Here is a 19,561-nt window from a genome sequence, read left to right as displayed (position 1 = left end):
CCTGTTTCTTCGTGGGGGTCAGTGGATTAAAAATAGTTGTAATGCTTATCTTGGGATTCTGTAAAACCAGAAACATTTGTGAATGTGGGTGGACAGCCTTTTTCACATCATAAAACTTTTGCTAATTGCCTCTGGTACTCAATGCATTGTGCAAACAAACACTTTCGGGTTCAATTTACTTTTAGGAATCTTTGCTCCTTGTGAAATTTGTGAAAGATTCACTAACGGAAAAAAAAATCTGGTATTACAGTATGAACTCAGGACTTTCTGCTTGAAAGTCTCTAGCCATGTACCTCTATACCACAGCACAGCAACTGTATTTTGTTACATTCTTGCTCTATTTTAGGGCTTGTCTTGCAATACTATCAAACTCATTAACCTGGAATACAAAATCCCACAGTTTTACTGATCTGCAACTAAACATGATCTAATGAAGAGAAAAGTGATACTAACAACACATGATGCATCTGAGACATGTTTGGATCATACATGATCATATTAGAACATTTTTCTGGTTGTGTTCATGCTTTTATTGACAGCAGTATGCATACCTTGTGATCTGTCTCACAGAAAAAAGAGTAGAGCTAGCCTTGTCATCTTGTCTGCAAGACTTTGGGTGTAATAAAATTCTAGTTTTTACCTTAAATATCTAGCAACCCTGACTTAAGCTTACCATCACTTGAAGACATTGTGTTATGGTCCTTGTATTGGTAGTCTGAAACATGTGAAGGATTTTCCTCCATGCAAGCACAAATCCGTAACTAATGCAACATTACTCAGATGACAGGATTAATGCTATGCCCCATATCAACTATTTTACGCTTGCACATTCATCGCACCTCGTTGATTGCATGTTGTCAGTGTTTGCATATTCCCAGTGAATTTTTTTTTGTTGTTGAGGCTAGTAGGAAAAAGGACATGTTTAGTTTTATGTCAGAAATGGCATACAAAACATCTAATCCAATCAAAATTAAAATCATACATTTTCATTTTTCAAAGCTAGTACATCCTGTAACTCTCATTTATAGATAATCATACAAAAGACATTTGATTTATGATCATTATGTTAAAATCTGCTTAGGTGAATGAGAAACTGTAAACTATGAGTAAGGAGATGTTATTCTTAATTATTCAGAGAAAAATGCTGCAAGTAGAAAGGATATTTACATCTTTCTACATCTATCTCTATCTGTCTCTTTGCTGAATTTGACTCTGCGTTCAGCTGAATTTGACATGTATGATTCAATACTTAGGCTGATCTTAGCACCAAACTTCACAGAATCTGGAAAACTGTGAAAAGACAGTTAATACCCACAATATCGTCCCTTTTTGACCTGCTTACATAATCTGTGTTTTCTGTCCTCTTTCTGCAGTCATGTTTCGGCTGTATGATACGGATGACAATGGCATTCTGGACAGCAGTGTAAGTTTTAATCTAGTCAACATTAATTAATGTATGCCATTAATGTTAATTTGATTCCTAAGTGTCTTGATAGGAGGGCATGTCATATCTCTGGTAAAAGATAATAATGAAGTGGCATTGATCCAGTCAAGTTGAAATGGTATCAACCATTTATGTATCAAGCCCAACTTTTTTCAGAGATGAAATACTTCATGTGAAGGGAGTAAACCGAGAATGTATCAAGCCCAATTTTTTCAGAGATGCAATACCTCATGTGAACAGAGTAAGATAATGAAACAAGAACAGACCCAATGGGATTTGTCATTACTGAGTTAGTTATAAAAAATTAATCAGAAACCGATGGTATTGGTCTTTACTCTTCCTGTTAAATCTGTGTTATGGTGCTTGGATGCTTTTCATCATCTTACATGTATTTCCTTATTGTTTTAAGTGGTACAAAACAAGTAATACTCATTCAAGTTTCCCCACGAATATATGTTGATTATTTTTAGTTTATCATTGTTTCTTTCTTTCTCAGGAGCTGGACTGTATAGTGAACCAGATGATGCACGTGGCGGAGTATTTAGGCTGGGATGTCACGGAGCTTAGACCAGTAAGGCTCATGCCTTCAAGAGTATACATAGTGTCTTTATGGGGAGGGGGAGTGGAGGGGGAGATTGTGGCTACATCTACTCACAGCTTTAATCCTAGTAGATTTGTTTCTGCACACACTGTAGCATCTTATCCTACCCTGTCCCACCCCATTGCTGGCACACGTGGCTGTGTTGACTTGCCAAGATATTTTGTAGCATTACAGTTCTGTAGTTTTTGTCAGGTTTTTAGAAAAACAAAAATGTACTCTTGATATGAGTACGACCCGCTGGAGTGAAATAATGTAATGGGTGCAAACAAAAATACCACTGAGATACGGAAGGTGTTATTGGGCTTAGATTAGTGCTATTGAGGTATCAGGATATCTGTGTTCCAAAAGGTTATCAGAGTGTGACCAATGTGTTAGAATATTAACAAAACACAGAAAAGGATTTACAGTGTTAGCAAAATCTAAGTCAAAGATTCGACTGTATGAAGTGACAGCCTCAATTTAGATTCTACTTTCATAGTCCAGTCTTGCGCCTTCTTTTGTTTGAATGGAGCAGAGGTAATTTGTGGAAGTGAAAGTCACAGAAGGATTAACAAAGTTTTAGTTTCATTTGAATGGATAAGGTTGAAAAGAAAACTGCACTTACACCTGAGTGTGTAATTAAGAAGTGATTAGTATTTGGACAATAAATCATTATCCCATCAGATGGTTGCTTGTTAATCATTCAGTGATGTTGAATTTGTGTATGACATAGGTAACATGAATGTATAAATTGACACCCTCAAACACTCTATTGGGGTGTTTGCTTTTTTAGATTAAAAAAAAAATTTGGTCATCCCTCCTCAATGCATGTTGGTGTTGTCATTTTTTTTCTTCAGATCCTCCAAGACATGATGATAGAGATTGACTTTGATTCAGATGGAACCGTCTCACTGGAAGAATGGATCCGTGGCGGCATGACAACCATTCCTCTTTTAGTTCTCCTGGGCCTTGAATCGGTGAGGGGCGAGTGCTGGGTCTAAGAACTTGTAGCCAATGGTTTCCTGTCACCCTTGTATGCCTTCAGTAGCCAAATTTCATATTTGTTTTTAGAGAGAGAAAAAAAAAATGCTGTAGTTTATTTATTTTTTTTTCTGGGGGGGGGGGTTTCTTGCAGAATGGAGTACTGTAAAAGTGCATATTTTCGCATGACTAATTTTTCGCGCTCGAACGGGTAGGAAGAGTACAGTTTCACATGTTTTTAACTCCGTGGAATCAAGACATCAGCTATTGGAAAATATGGCAAGCAAAGATGTTCACCTGCTTTTTAATTTTCGCACTAGTTTCTGGTTGCGCGAAAAGCGCAAAAATTTCAATACTGCGAAAATTTCTACTTTTACAGTATGCTATTTCTTATTCTTTTTTTTGCACCGCAAACTTCAATCTGCACTGATATAAAAGCATTTCATTAAGCAATCCTGGTACTCAATGTAAGATATAGGAGAGACACTGTTTAAAACTGTTGAGCTATGCTGACTGTGAGCTGTATGATGGTGTTAAAACTGTATAAAACACTCCACCATACCACTCCAATCTAATAAACCACTTACTGAACAGTTTATTCCAATGCTATGGTCAGTGGGAATTGTTGAATGTGATAAGTCTGGTCAGTCGCAAACCTTCATGCTTGTGAAGCAATAAGTATTATTTTCTATCCTAATTTTGTTTTCACAGTTTCATATTTACAAAGTGCAAGAGACCCTTTTAGCAAATGGAACATTGCAGCTTAGATTTTTTAAACTGGAATCAATGCTGAATGGAACGTTTTGACGGTTTGATTTTGCTACAACACGCATTTCCCATAGATACTTGCCCGAGTATACTCGAGACTCGTCCTCAACGGGTTAATATGTATATGGCACAAGGGTGACATTTTGTATGGCAGGTTAGTTGTTGCGATGACATGTAACCTGCTAGGCATGTAGAGTTATATTGTTCAGAGATATCTGTGGTGTTTATGCCATTAAAATTTATGTTTTTGACCTCTGAACTTAAACACAACAGAATTTTCTCCTCTGTGTATTTTACTCTCTCCATCTCTCTCCCTCTCCATCTCTCTCCCTCTCTCTTTCTTTCCCTCAATATGTGCATAAGTCCCTTTCTATATCTTATCTACAATGTATGTGTGTATTTGCATCCATCTGTATATATAATCATATCAGCACATCTTTCTGTCTGTCTGTCTGTCTATCTGTCTATCTCTAGGTATCAGTGCCTGTCAAGCCATTTGTCTATCTGCCAATCTATCAGTCTTTTCATTAATCGACTCAAACAGACTATATGATCTGTACAACTGACTGTCTACATGTATATCTACTCACCCATATAATCTATTTGCGTTTGTCTTAAATTGTGTATGTAAATGTCAGCAAGTCATCTATCAATTTAATACCTATGCCTTGATATGTGTCTACACATTTGTCTCAATTCACATACTGTAAATGTACATGATATGTTTTCTTGCTCTCTCTGTCTCCCTCCCCAGAATGTGAAAGATGATGGGAGCCATGTGTGGAGGTTAAAACACTACAATAAGCCTGCCTACTGCAACCTATGTCTCAACCTTCTCGTGGGCTTGGGCAAACAGGGCCTTAGCTGTACATGTAAGCAAAACTCATTGCCTGGACTTGCAGTGTCATGGAAGGGCAAAGACAGTATTCAAGAAGCAATTCAAGAGCCTACTTGATAAAATTAAAATTGTTTCAATATGCATCCCATCATCACCACCACTACCACAAAAAGAAGAAAAAGAAAAAAGTTATGGTCAGAGATATCAATACTATGGTTTTTTTTATTTTCAAATTCTCCAGACTTGTCCAGTGTCGTATGATTTGTCCAACTTGATTTCCAATGACCTACCATAAGAAACTGAGGATGACACCAAGAGAGGAACACAGTCTTGAGAAAGTCAGCCAGAGACTTTAGATGTAGTGAAGCATACCATGTATACATGTGTCTCATAATAGTTCAATCTGAAACACCCTAGTGACATGCCTCATACAAAGGAAATGAAACATTCTAGATTTCTGAATATTATAAGACTTTGAAGTCCGACTGGAAGTAGTTATGATATCAAATTGTCAAGTTTTGAACAAACACCAAATATTTCATCCAGCTCACCTTTTGTTGCAGTTTTCTTGACTTTGTTTTTTGCATCTGCATTATAAACAGGCTAGTTTATGGGTTGCAAGCCAGTGATTCTCCACTGGTGGGCCACAAAGCTCTTTCAGGTGGGCTGAGATATCAGCCAGAATTGAAAGAAAAAAAAATTGGTATTCAATCTAACTAGGCCTCTTTAAAAAAATTGTGTGAGCCAAAGTTGACCTCGGGTTGAAAAAGGTTGAGAAGCGTGGGTGTAAGCCACATTAGTGTACTGTCTAATTTACCCAGGGTAATAGAACTAGCCCTGCAAAAGCTTTGGCAGGGCTACATCATTTATGCAGTGTATGTCCCTAGTACTGGCAGGTGTCCCCACTGTAGTAAAGAGCAGCATCCTGGATTAAAGACCTTATCCAAGAATTAAACTCACTGCTTACACTGACCTAATACAAGACACGCCCACTTTATAGCAAACTGCTTGCCTCTTTTACATCAGTACCATGTTGGTATTTCATACCTTGATCTAAAAATCCTGATCATGTTTAAGAATGTTGGCATTGCATCGAATTAAAGAATACAAAAGTACTTTCAAATAAATGAAATTTTAGCAATGAGTTGTTTTGGTTTTGTTTTGTTTTGTTTTATTTTAGCGTGAGTATTTATAATACATTATGTATTTATTTAAGGTGTATATGATACAAAGTAGGGCAGTTTGTCAATCAGTTGCACTACGAAACTGCTGTTGACCGTAGGAAGGGTATCTTTCAATGGTGATTTCACTGACCTCATTGACCATTCTGTTTGAGATACAATGGACTCCTGTTATAAAGAGGTCCTCGAGACCGGCAGTTTTCTTTCGTTATATCAAAATTTTGTTTTAACCGAACAAATAAACAACAGTATTGAATATTTATTTCGTTGTATTGGAATTTTGTTATAACCATGTTCGTTATAATGGGAGTGTTCTGTAGTTATGCTACTTGAGTCTGTACACTGATATGTGTACTTCTTTGCATAAAGTATCACCCGACTCTCTTTAGGAAGAAGTTATTTGAAGTCATTCTTAAAGATGTGATATGTTTGTTTTCTCTCTCCCCTCTTTCTTTCTTTTTTTTTCTCTCTCTCTCCTGTCTCTTGTTCCTCTATCATTCACTCTCCATTTTCTTCTCATTTTGTTTGCCTATCTATCAATCTATTTGTCTGTCTATCTATCAATCTATTTGTCTGTCTATCCCATCTCTATATCTTGTCTCCATGTCTTTCGCTTTCTCTCTCGATGCTTTCACATTTCTTCCTTTCTTTCCATATCAAACACACATTAATTCGCCCTTGTTTGTACATACATAGTTTGCAAGTACGCGGTCCATGAGCGATGCGTGCAACGAGCCCCAGCCTGCTGCATCAGTACATATGTCAAGTCAAAGCGAACGACGAATGTAAGTATGGTTGCAGTTTACTCACTACAGCCTTTAACATACACATAGTAGAAAATATTGGAATGGTTTTAGGATGAACTCTGAACAAGGAAAGAAATGAAAAAAATATATTGCTGATACATTTTTACTGCTCTGTATATTTGTATATCTTGTCACAGTATTTCTGAGTCTGATTTGATATACTGAAAGAAAAACACAGAGAGATTGAAAGAGCTCATTTTTCTGTTGGTGCACACAGCACCTGTAAATTTTGATTCTTCTGGTATACAAGAATAAAGATAAACTGGGGATATCTTTGAAGATGTAAGAATTGCAAGGTTAGTCTTGTGAAAGCTAATAAAAATTCACTTTTTGTATTATTGGTACATCTAACTTGTATTTTTAGTGCATTATCTTATCTTCTTCTGCGTCAAGGATATTATTTTTGGAAGCATTCTGGAATACACTCAAATCAATGAAAACGGTTTTCTCTTAGCAATTTGTTTCTAAAAATTAAAAGTCTTCAGTGTTGATTGAATCATGGCAGACATTGACCTTTTTTGTTGTTGTAGTTGTCACCCTTGGTTCTTGGTTAATCGCCAGCCAGTATTTAAAGAAATTAGTCATTTTGTGCAAAATATTTTGATTGACTCCACTTTCCCTCCCCAGCATCTTCCATTCCTGATTTTGTACCATTTGCTGTTGGTCACCATAAAAAATGATACCCATTCTGCATGCCTGCTATGTATGAATGCATGATAAAGTGAAACTGTGGATACCCTATGGCATGCCTGTTCAGGAGTATTCCATAAATGCATGTGGCTGTGTGTTGAAGTTTGTGCAATGTCTGTATGAAAGTGGTCCACAGGTGTGTCAGAGGTAAAAGTATGAAAATACATACAATACAGGCATCTGTACAATTTGTAAAATATGATCTGTCACCATGAAACCCGGGCAAAACTCACAGGCTTTTCATCAGAGAAGAGAAAAAAAAAAAGAATAATGATCAAGTGTTAGAAATCTGAACTACTTTCTGTCCAAATTCAAGTCCATTTTTATTTTCAAAAAAAGAAGAAGTATATGTTAGGTATATTTCTGCTGTGTTTTGATTATACCAATCATGTTTAAATGTCTGATATCTTGTACAGTTTACTGCATCTGAATTTGATGTTATTGTTCTGATCACTTGAATTCTAATTGTTTCTTTGGTAGGTTCTTGGAAAGATTCAGTGGTACAAATCTTTTATCATATATCGCACAGCTTGCAAAGAGTCTGGGGAATGATGAAAAATGGCTATATCAGAAAATTCATGTTTTGCAAAATTTATGAGACTGTCCTAGTGACAGGAGAAAAGCCATCATCACAGTAAAACAGCCTCTAGATTTTAACATATTTTGTTCAGTAGGAATGAAAGTTCTGGCAATTTTGACCTGATCCCACCTAATCCCCCTCCCCTCCCCAGGAATTATCATGTGTCTTCATTTTCTGTCGGCATGAGTTTTTTTTTAATGTTGATTTGAAGTTCAGTGCATGATCAAGATATCTGTCTCACACTGATAGAGGGCAGCAAACAGCAAGAATACAAACCAGCAGTGCTCAGAGTAGCTCAATTTGCTTTCAGTGACAAGTCAAGGGGGTGTTTCATCAATGTTTGTCAGCACTGACAACTTGTCAGCGCTGACAATCACCATAGTAACAGTTAGTGACCAGCGCATCTCAGCCAGTCAAAACCAAGGATTTTGCTGAAATTGTCAGCGCTGACAAACATTGATGAAACACCCCCCTGATCTGTGTTTTGCCACATGGTTGTCTTGGTCAGGTGACTCTGATGTCATGTGACACATAATCCTTTTTTTTAAATGTCATATTTATGGAGTGTCAGTATTGTTTCATCGTTGCCTGCATGGCAGAAGGGCCTAAGGTTTGCGCATTTGAAAAAAAAAATGATTAAATCATATGAAAGAGCTTTCAAACTCTCCCAAATTATGTTACAAGCAACAAATTTGATTTTTTTTTTTTTTTGGCCAAATTTAATGTTAGAGCCCTTCTGCCTGGCAGGCAACGTGATGTTCTTAAGTGTTATTTCTGTGATGTAATGCCTCTGTGGACACATTTGTAATTTTCACAAGTTTGAAGATTTCTTAAAAAGATACTGTAATGGCTGATGGTGATAGGACATATATTATTGCCACAGTTATTTTGTTATAGAGAGACTGAATCTATTCCTCATGTTGTATTCACACAAAATCCTGAGTTTCTCTAAACAGAGAAATGTGTGAGGAATTATTTTGCTTTTCCACAAGACATCAAAGTCATTTGACCAACGCAGCCATTTCGAATTAGTAGGATGATCTTATTCTCTGCTGTGCTATAACATATGTTTGATTTTGTATAGTTTCCATCATTTCTGTTTAAAAGTCTTGTTGGATAGTTTACCCATTACTGTTAAGTTCCAAGTGATATACTCTCAATGGATCTTTCTCAAATTCAAACTAGTGAAGAGGGGAGAAACGACATATGGCCCAATCAGATGATGTACATTGTATGAATCATGTAGCCATGATAGGCTTGAATTAACCTTATCCTACATAAAATGTTTCTTGTGTTTGATACTAGGGCAGGTTGTTTTATCTGTTTTCTTCTTTTTTTATTTCATCATCCGATATCTCTTTTGTTTCCTTTATTGCATTTTGAATGGCCATTAAAAGAAAAGACAGTATAGTCATTTGTAGTAGATGCAATATGAAACTATCATTAAAAGTGAATTAAACAGACCATTTTTATTTAACTCTGTACTATTGGATACTTGTGAAGTATTTGTTGAGCACTTGCTATTGTGTCCATTTGAGGGATACGGACACACACTTCTAGCCATGTCAGTGTCTGTGCAAGTTGTGTTCATATCAATTTTTATTTGCTTGTTTCTTCAAAGGCAGACCAAATTTTGTCCACTTCACCTTTCACATTAGATTTACTTGGTGTAGATGCAAAATGCATGAGCTTCACTTTATTTTACTTACACATTGAATTTGCATGATTTCTTTATCCTAAAACAGTATCGTGGCTCACTGAATGTGGAGGCTAGCTCAGTATGTCTTGTTTTTGTTTTTCTACCTTTATATCGACCATGTGATAAACTTACTTTCATTCCTTAACTATTGCAGCTATGAAATAACTTTTCATACCTTTTTTACTCTCAATTGATATTTGTCAAATCATGTGCCTTCTTGTTATAGCATCTGCATGTAATAATAAATGGTCAAAAGTTTCATCTCCCAAAATGTCTGAACTGAATTTAATGCCACAAGTCACCAGCAACAAAATGCCAACATCTGGTCAGGCCCCATTCCAAACCCATCTGCACACAGATGAGAGTTTACCACCTCCTAACAGATTACTAACCCTCTGTTTGAGCCCCTATTTGTATCAAGAATGCTCTGAAAGCATCGGTCAGTTGATATGAGATATCTCACATACACTATCTTAAAGTCTTCTAACCAATGCAGAGCCACTGCTGCTGGTAGCATTACAGCAAAAAAAAAAAAATCATTGTTCCCATGGCAACATTGCTGCTACTCAAATTGTTAGTAATAAACAATCAAATCAAAGCAATGCAAAATGTATATATATATTTTTTTTTTCACTAGCTTATTTTTGAGATGAAGCAAATAGTGGCATATACCTTTAACATTCATATTTGTGTGGGAGACATGCATGAAATGTTTGTTACAGATGGAATATTATCAAATATAATTATCTGCCTTCTCTGCTTCCATTGAGTGGCCACTACTCACAGGTTTGATTGTAATAAGTAGATGGGATAAATGTAATTCCCAAGAATAGGTAATTTTGGTGTAAGCAATTCAGAACCAAAATATGATTACCCATGGTATTTTTATGTGCAACCTCCACTGCGAGTCCATTGTATGTATCTCATATGAATGCAATCCCAATCTTTCTGCCCCAAGATAGTGGTCATTTCAAATAATGATCATTATCCAATTTTGAAGAAAGAAAATCTGGTTTACATAAGGGAGAGGATAAATGAGGAATGTTTTGCATACATTCTTATTTTCAACCTATGTCTCTCAATAATATAAAATTCCACTGCCAAGAAGAAAGAATAGTACCAACATGAGTGAACTTGATGTTTGATACATGGTTGGGCTTAGCTTGAGAGATGGTTTTGTTAAAAGACTCCGCACCCACAGTATTAATTCACTGGGTAATATTTTGCTCTTTGTGTAACTGCTCCATATCATTTGTACTGCTTGCACTGCACATTTGCAACATATAACCATTGTGGGTTTTGTTTTATTTTGTTTTTCACTTTGCTGTCTTTTCTTTTTGGTTAAAATTGAATTTACATATGTTGCACCCATTCATATGCCATGCACAGTCCCATCCATTCATCCTCATGTTTGTGTTGCACAACTTCGCCAATCTGTCCGTCAACCACCCCGCCCTTTTGTGCCAGGTCCCAGGTGCACATGGTAAATTAACAAGCTCTCTCCCTTTTATGGTAAAGACATGCATCACATACATGTTATGGACTAACCATGTTGATCATTTTCTTTTGCCCCTCATCCTTTTCTTTCATCCTGCATGTCTTAATCCCACCGACCTTCATTCCCACAATGTGTAAGTTGCACTGTCTGTACGGTAATGACAATATTAATAATGTCTCTGAACCCAGTTCGAACGGAGCAGACCGTTCAGAATAGTGTGAATATTGTTGGTAAATCCATGTGTGTGGAAGATCTGAGATATTCTAAATGTCCATCTGATGGGATACATTACAACAAAAATTGATCCCTTTGGATGTTGAAAAAGAAGAGAAAAAAGGGGGACTGCAAAAGGGTGAGATTATTTGATTCCCAAGGCTAAAAATACACAGTCTTAGAACATACCTTACCTAGGACATCAGTGTTCATGCATCAACACACATAAAAACACACATCCCTAGTTACTTGAGATAAGTTCGTGTTTTTTCTGTAAGCATTGTTCCATCACACATCTGCATCTACAGTGATGTTTTGCGGATGAAAATGCAAAGTCAAATATTGGTGAACTTGAGGAACTGAAGATACAAGGGACAGCCATTTTATTTTTCTTGCTAGTTGATAATGAAGCCAACTGCGAAGTAGTTAAATGATAAATAAAATTGTTGTCAAGCTGTTGCCACTACTTATTTGGGAACAATTGGACAATATCACAACAGTATTTCCAAAGTTTTATTTTGAGCCCTAAAACAAGATGAGACCCTAGTCAAACAAGACATTTCTTTTATCAGATATTTGTAGAAAATAGAAACTTATTTTAAAGTCTATCTTATGAAATTTCAAAAAATGCAGATCCAAACATAGCTGTCCGTATGGAAAAAACAAACAAACACCAAACCTTAAGCAGTCAAAAAAACCATGTGTGTGGTGGAATATTCAGTAGTAGGTTTATTATTCCTATATACCCTCCAGGTCTAATAACAGATGGTGACTGTATACTAATGAACATAAAATCTATCCATATGTTGTAATGGTTCCAGCTGGGATTTTTGGTGTGAAGTGTCTAACTCTGTTCAAAATTTCATACACATTGAGTAACCCTGAATTTATTAACTAACTATTTATATCTTCAGACATGTCTATGAATCACAAATCAGAGGGAAATTTGTATACATCTTAAAGTTTTACTTATTTTGATAGAAATAATAAGCCGTGCATATTTCAAACAAATCATGTGTATAAAAGCTAACAACTTGCTGTATATTTATACTTGCAAAGATCATTATCTTGTTCAGGGGAGCTGCTTTTGATGCCGCCTAAAGTTATATGTAGATGTGACTCTGATTTCATTGTCTGATAAAAAGAAATACCCAGCTATGATGCGCATGGGACTATGTATAAAGGAATTTACTATGGTGTGCTGATTATATGTGTTGCAATATGGCAGTTTTCTTTGTATTGCAATTATTGTCAGCTCTTATGAATGGAATATTATGAATGCTTGTAGTTATAACTTGTGAGGAAGAAAAAAAAAGATAAAATGAGCATTCACTGATGTGGCTGTTCTGAGCAACACATCTGCACTAAATGCTTCATGTAATGCTGCAGAAGATTACCATACTTTTTACCCTTTAATAGATCAAAGCCTGTGCTTTATTGAGTTACCAGGGTATATACACAAGAAGAACAGAATCCATGAATGCAAACACATTTGTTTATTTACAATTTTGTCGTTTGGTCATAATTAAAAAGCTTGAAAAGTCTGTGAAAATATTTGAATGTCATCTAATGGCAAGTCATAGATTACCCAACATCTCTGATTATGACATTGGCTCTATTCAAAATCACATTTGTATTACCTCTGCTGACAAGAATTCTCACAATCACAAAACTTGGATTTCAAAAGGGAGAAAAGGGTGTCAGAAAGACTAGGGCTTTTATTATTATATTAAAGCTGGCTCCTGTGATGATAAGGTTGCATGTACATGTAGATTTATCAATCATTTTTTTCTTTCTCTTTTTGCCAGGAATTTTGTGATTGTCACTTTAAGTCCACACCTTAAAACAATAATCATTGCTAGATCATAAGAACTCCAGAATTACTTCCTTTTTTTTTCTTGTGTAATTAAAAAAGACAAAATTAAAGTGTTTTTTCACAAGTCAATAAAAGACCTCAGGTGATGATATCATCACTTAATTTTTGCTTGAATATATGACTATGATAGATGTCACTGATTTATAAAAACAAGGGGCTTTTCGTTTTGTGATTGATTTGGGGCCTAATCTGGGGGGCCTTTGTTACGTCATAACCCTCAGCTGCACGGCACGCCTCGCTGGTGCCCTAGCAGAAACTAGAGCACGCACTTTAGTGCGGATATGCAAACCTCAAATACGCGCAGCCTGAACTCCCAAGTTCATTGACCCTACCTGCCAAAATATAAAAATCCTTCATAAATCCCCCAAAATTCTCGGATCACTGCCAAAAGTTAATCGTTTGTTACTTGTGTCATTCTAAACCATCCAAATCCGTTAACTACTTTTTGAGTTATTTTGCACAAGGACAAACACACAAACACACAAACCAACAGTAACGAAAACACAACCTCCTCCCTTAGCGGAGATAATGATAGTAATATTGGTAATAGTAGTAATACTAATTGTAATTGTAATTGTAATGATAATAATGGCAATAATAATCATAACCTAAATAACAATAATGATGATGATAATGATAATAATATAAGAGGCCACATACATACATGTACTCCAGAAAGAATACGTGGTGCACCGTTAATCCTTCTACCACCCAACGTTCTACCGCCACTGAAGCCTTCAAAGAGTCCAAAGATGAATATTGAGATTGTTATTATTATCATTATTACAATAACAATTATAAGGATAAGAATAGAATTACAACTGAGCTTCGATTATCAGCAACTTCATCCATAAGATAATTTGTGCTTATGTCAAAACAGATAAAATGATAACAATGCTATGCCCAGTACACAAATGTGTTTCAACCAGAGCAGTAGTGCATGCCATGTGCAAATCCATGAGTGTCAAAAAAGTTGATCTTAAATACATTTTACATAGTGAGGGACATTTCTGTTCCCTTAGATCTAACTTTCCACAAGTTCACCACGGTACTATTATAATCACATTTTTAGAAGTGCAGTCTGAATACTGGTGTAGCACATTTTTTAAGAGTTATTGCAATACTCATTTGTCATTCTTTCTCCATTTTTTCTCCTTTCTTTTCCCCCTCTGTTGCCAATTTGGCTGTATCAACCTATCACCTTCCATGGTTGCACTTTATTTCTTTCATTTCCTCTGTCGGTCTTCCTATCCTGGCATCTCTCTCATTCATTGTTTTCATCGCTCTCCCTCCCCTTTATTCCAATCAATCACAACTAACCTCTCCCTTCAATCTAATGTCATTAAAACCTTGTATTGTTCCATATTTTCCCATCTCTCATTTTTTTGTTCTGTGATTCTCTCTCTCCTTTTGCTCACATTTTCCTTTTGTTCTTTTCCTTCATTTCCCTCTGTTCTCTCTCTCTCTCTTAATTGTTTCTTTTTTTGTTTACTTTTATTATTTCCCTTCATCATTATTGCCCTAATTTTGCTTTAGACATTTTTAATTCATGTCACATCTCTTTTCTTCCTTGTTCTCTATCCTTGTCTCCTGTTCTTTTTTTCTTTGTAATTTTCCTCTGGGCTTTTGGTGTATCTGTTGCCTTTTCCACCTCTTTCTCTATATGTGTATCTATCTATCTATCTGTCTATCTATCTATCTATCTATCTATCTATCTATCTATCTACCTATCTATCTATCTATCTATCTATCTATCTACCTATCTATCTATCTATCCATCCACCTCTGCCTGTCAATCCCTCTGTCTAACTTTCTCCTTCTATATCTCTCCTGCACACATACAAACATTCGTTTTCTCTCTCTCTCACTCACACCTTTGTTTCATGGGCTCATGTTATCTCTCCCTCGACCCTCCTGCTGTGCTGCTCTGCGCCTTCCCAATCCGTCCTTTTCTACAAACCTGTAGCAACCCAAAAATCTGTCCCGCAAGGATGCCGAGATTTGGGGAGAAGTACCGGTAGGTGGCAAGTCATTTTAATTTGTGTTGTTTGTCAAATTAATTATCTGTTTCTTTTCTGGGTTTTCTTTTCTTCTCTTTTTTTTTACAAGTTTTAAATGTTTTTGTTGATTGTTTGTATTTTGTGTTATCTTTGCATCATTCTTTCTTTGTGTCACATTCCTGGTAGCTTATGTTTTTGTGTCCCTCCTGTGTTTTTCTCCCAGAAAATTATTTCTGTATCACTTTTCCATTTTTTTCCCCCAATCAGAGAGAGCGAGAGACAAACACAGCCATCATCACTAAAATCATGCCATTAGACCAATGAAAAACAGATGTAGATTTTGCATTTAGAATTAGTTCAGTTTTCATTCTCTACTTTGCCTGTCATCTGAGTAGAAATTCATCACCCATGCTGCATGACTTTTGAAGTAGAAATTGAAGTATATACTGTCCCTATTTGTTGAAAATGGATTTATCTGCCTTGAAATTTTAAAACACTCAAAAAAAAATCAGTATTCATGTTCTTCAAATAATTAAAGATTTGATGGAAGATATGGCATAGCTGCACTTTATAAGTTGGCATTATATTTCCTGTCAGTTTCAATCAAGTTCTTGCAGTATGTCTATTGTTATTATTATTATTATTATTATTTGTATTTGTATTTATCAATGCTGATATGTAATAGTTTGGCAAGTTTGTGATTCTATTCTGCCCAGAAGCATGTTACAAATCAGCACGTTGATATCTATCTTATTCTATTTCACTTTTTTTTGGGGGGGGGGGGCTGTTTGTTAGCTCTGTTCAAGTTCTGTAATCACATAGTCTATGATGTTGTATATTGTTGTTTGAAGGGGGGAAAAAGGGTTGAAGATTGTTGTATTTTTTTTTTATTCACCAGAATAAGATTCCACAATGCCAGTTTGACTAACATGTACAAATTGTTTGAAAGTCAAGGTGTGATATGTGTTTTAACGTCACTCCACACAGAGCTTACAATGTAAAGACAATAAGAGTTCTGGCACCACATTATGTAAATTGCATCATTACCTTAATGATATTGAATAGTCTACCAACTTGAAGTGAAATATAGACGAACTTGTGTGTGTGTGTGTTTGTTTGTTGTAAAAAAGAAAATGAAAAGAATGCGGTATTCAAGTGCTCTGCTAGTTTGTGAATATAGTGTTTGTCACTACGGAAAATGACATGGTATATCTTGCTAAGCTGTTGATCATATAAACTTGTGTCAACTTGTACATTGGATGTTGTTGTGTGTTTGGCATGCATGTTCATTATGTTAAACTGTTTGACCCAGTTTTTTCCTTGTGTTATTTCCTCTTCATTTAATGTGTTGATTTTACATTTGGCAGTGTTTGAATATCAAACAAGTTGAAATGAAGTACTGATAATCTGTGGATACATGGCGCAGCCTTTCACTTAAGCTTCAGATTTTTTCTAAAATGACAGCCGGAGTACAGAGTATGCCTGTACCCTCCTTGATTGTTATCCATCAACATACATAACTCGATGTCACGTAGTACATGTCTGGGTATAATCAAAGGCGATGTGTTCAGTGCATGGCGCAATGTAGTTGTCAAAGTTCATGCACCAGGCCCTGTAGGCCTACCCTATTCTATGGCAGCATTGTTTGTGAAATTCAGGTGGAATGGGGAGATTGAGATATTCCTTTTGAAAGAGCAGCTCCCCCCAAAAAAACAAAACAACAACAAAACAACAACAACAACAACTGTCAAGGAGTGTAAGATGTTCTGGTATGACGTCAGGGGATTTTTCCGTGGGACTGCAGTGCAGTTTCACTAACACATAATACTGGTGTGGGTTTGGCAATTGTGGCAGGAGTTCTGTGGTGAATTGAATGACTGCCAATAAAAAAAAAAGAACTTGGCAAGTTAGGGCCAAGTGTATGAGGAATGGCAGTGGTTCAAACAAACTGACTGCTGATGAAGGAAGCTACTGAGAGTTATCACAACAGACTGTTTGGTTTTATAACAATTTACACGGAAAAAAACCTAATTGTGCTAATACAACATCAAGATATACAATCATACCCAGTAGTCAAGTGATACCAGAGTAGACTTGAAGAGTGTTTTCACTTCGTCTTTGCAATAGGGAGTACAAAGTTTGTCTTTAATAGAACTCTTTACCTGCTATAGTGATTTTGTAATGTGCATTTTCAAAGTAAAATGTCATCCAAACTGGGGGTGCTTACCCAAAAGAAAAAAAAAAGAGTCTCTTAGATGTATGAAGTATGATTTGATAATATGCATTCTTTATACAATATATTATTCATCCAAGTTTTTTATCCCGGTGAAGTGGTCCCACCCCACATCCAACTTGACCCCTTGGAAGACCAACTTAGTGTAGCTGAATATGGGCTATCCAGCCATCTTCACAGATGGAAAATGAACAACAACAACAACAACAAAAAGGGTTGTTTAATAGTTGAAAATAGCTGAAAATTTATACTCTGTTGATTTAGTATTTTTTACTTGTAGATGACATGAACATTTATAACTATTCAGTATTCTGAACCCCCACCCCGTGCAAATGTCTGTGGATGGACATAAATGTGAGGAGATAGATACATACATACATAGAAGAATAGATGAATATAGAGAGAAGAGACAAGGAGGGGGGGGGGGGGGATAGAGAGGGTGGTACTGGAGGATGGATGAATAGAATCTTGGGAATTCCCCTGATCCTCCCCCTACCATTCACACCCCACCCCACTCCCTTCCCCTTCCCCCTTCCCACCCTCCCTTACAATAGATTACATTCCATAACTGATGCAGAGAGCTGTATATCCAAGTTTTGGTGTACGCCTGGGGTTTGAGGGAATAAGAGTGCTTCCTACCACTCTCCCACACAGTGATGGTAGCCACTGGGAACCCATCAGTGTTAAGTTTGTTTCACTCCCAAAACACCACAATCCTAGTCGCTCCAAAAGAGGTGCAGGGGATCAACGTTTGACGACAAACTTTTCCCACCAGACTCAATAGGGAGTCCGGATAATGTAGGACATAGACATGAATTGGGACTCCGGGGGCTTTGTTGTGGCACAAAAGGATGAGGTATTTGCGATGTGACTCAAGCCTATTGTTGCCACCTATTTGAGGGCTATTTATAGGGTAGTTCAGACATCATTATTCGGTGATAGTATTCTTTGCGGAGAATGCAGGTCTGGCTACAGACGTGAGCATAAGGCGCTAATAATTCTCATTTTGTTGGGTAAGCCAAGGTACATTGTACAACTTTCCATGACATTGCAGATCTGCATTGCACTTTACAACTGTATGTATTTTATCATTTTTTGTTATTGCCTGTGTATATGTGTACATGTGGTTTTTTAATTTATGAGGGAGTGTTAAAGCATTAATGTATACAAATTAAGGTTTGTATTGATAGATTCCTGCCCATTACAACTATCTGCTATCAGTTGTCAAGAAGCAGTATGCCTGAGTATTGCGGTATTCTGGTTCATTCCAATGTTCATGTTTTTTCTTTGTTTGCTGCCGTACCCTGACTGTAGAAAACTAGTGTTTGTCACACACATGTATGTGTGGGTGTATATGTTTCTATGTTGGATGTGCGTTTATCAACTCGTAAAAATTCCTTGAAAGCTGTTTGGATAACCTGTTTCTGCCAAGAAAAGGAGTTGATAAACGCAGCCTATGATTGCCCTTATTTTCTTGTAACTCCCTTATTAATTGAAAGAGTGTTGGCAGCCCAGCTGTTGTAGCTGCAAATGATGGCCCACATACCTCGTCTAAACTGATGTTCAAGTCACACTGCCAATGTTTTGTGCAGCCAATGAAGTGGACACATTTGTGTTTCATGTCGATAGGAATTGCCCTCACACATTTGAAGGAAATGTACAGAAATTCAAGAAACGTTTTCCATCCTGTGCTGAAACATGAAGCGTGCTGTTTTCAAAGCCAAATGCCATCTTCGGCATTAAAAGTAAACAAAATGAAAATGAAACAGACTAAAGGGAAAATGAGGACGTTTTGCCAAATAGGGTTAAAACCATAATTCTGTGGCTGCCACTTCCAGTTAGGCGGCTTTGTTATGATACGGGGATGTAATGAGGAAGTCATGGTAAAACATGCAAATAATTTATAGATCATGAAGTTTATTGTGTTTGTCTTTTGGCATGATGCTCAGTGATGCTCAATAATACCCTTTTTATTGTTTGTTGTATATTTGTGGAATGAATGTCTGTGACATCGTATATTGGAAAATGGAGAATATATGATCAAATGTGGGGAAAAAATACACAATTTCTCTATGTGTAAAGGAGGTCATTCCTCCTCTGATCCTTCATATCCTTTCAGCCCAACCATATGCACCATAGAACTACTAAGGTCAAATAACATGGCTGATTTGACA

At 36.5% G+C, this 19,561-nt stretch overlaps 1 protein-coding gene across 5 annotated transcripts in view; it reads left to right on the top strand.

Moving 5' to 3' along the window:
* Window positions 1-19,561, top strand: part of LOC139739542 (diacylglycerol kinase beta-like) — a 165,725-nt gene that overhangs the window by 107,192 nt on the left and 38,972 nt on the right. For 3 of the 5 annotated variants that reach the window (XM_071650145.1, XM_071650143.1, XM_071650141.1), the window contains exons 6-11: window positions 1,374-1,423; window positions 1,941-2,015; window positions 2,882-3,001; window positions 4,528-4,645; window positions 6,489-6,577; window positions 15,121-15,171. In XM_071650145.1, coding sequence (XP_071506246.1) covers window positions 1,374-1,423; window positions 1,941-2,015; window positions 2,882-3,001; window positions 4,528-4,645; window positions 6,489-6,577; window positions 15,121-15,171 — 503 coding nt within the window. The remainder of the gene's footprint in view (window positions 1-1,373; window positions 1,424-1,940; window positions 2,016-2,881; window positions 3,002-4,527; window positions 4,646-6,488; window positions 6,578-15,120; window positions 15,172-19,561) is intronic. The other 2 variants (XM_071650144.1, XM_071650142.1) reach the window with 1 other exon arrangement.

The sequence above is a fragment of the Diadema antillarum genome, unplaced genomic scaffold, assembly GCF_040938485.1.
Source record: "Diadema antillarum isolate AM-2024a unplaced genomic scaffold, OU_Dant_1.0 seq00000804_RagTag, whole genome shotgun sequence".
Classification (NCBI taxonomy): domain Eukaryota; kingdom Metazoa; phylum Echinodermata; class Echinoidea; order Diadematoida; family Diadematidae; genus Diadema; species Diadema antillarum.
The sequence above is the reverse complement of the archived record's forward strand: the minus strand, read 5'-3'. Positions and strand labels throughout refer to the sequence as shown.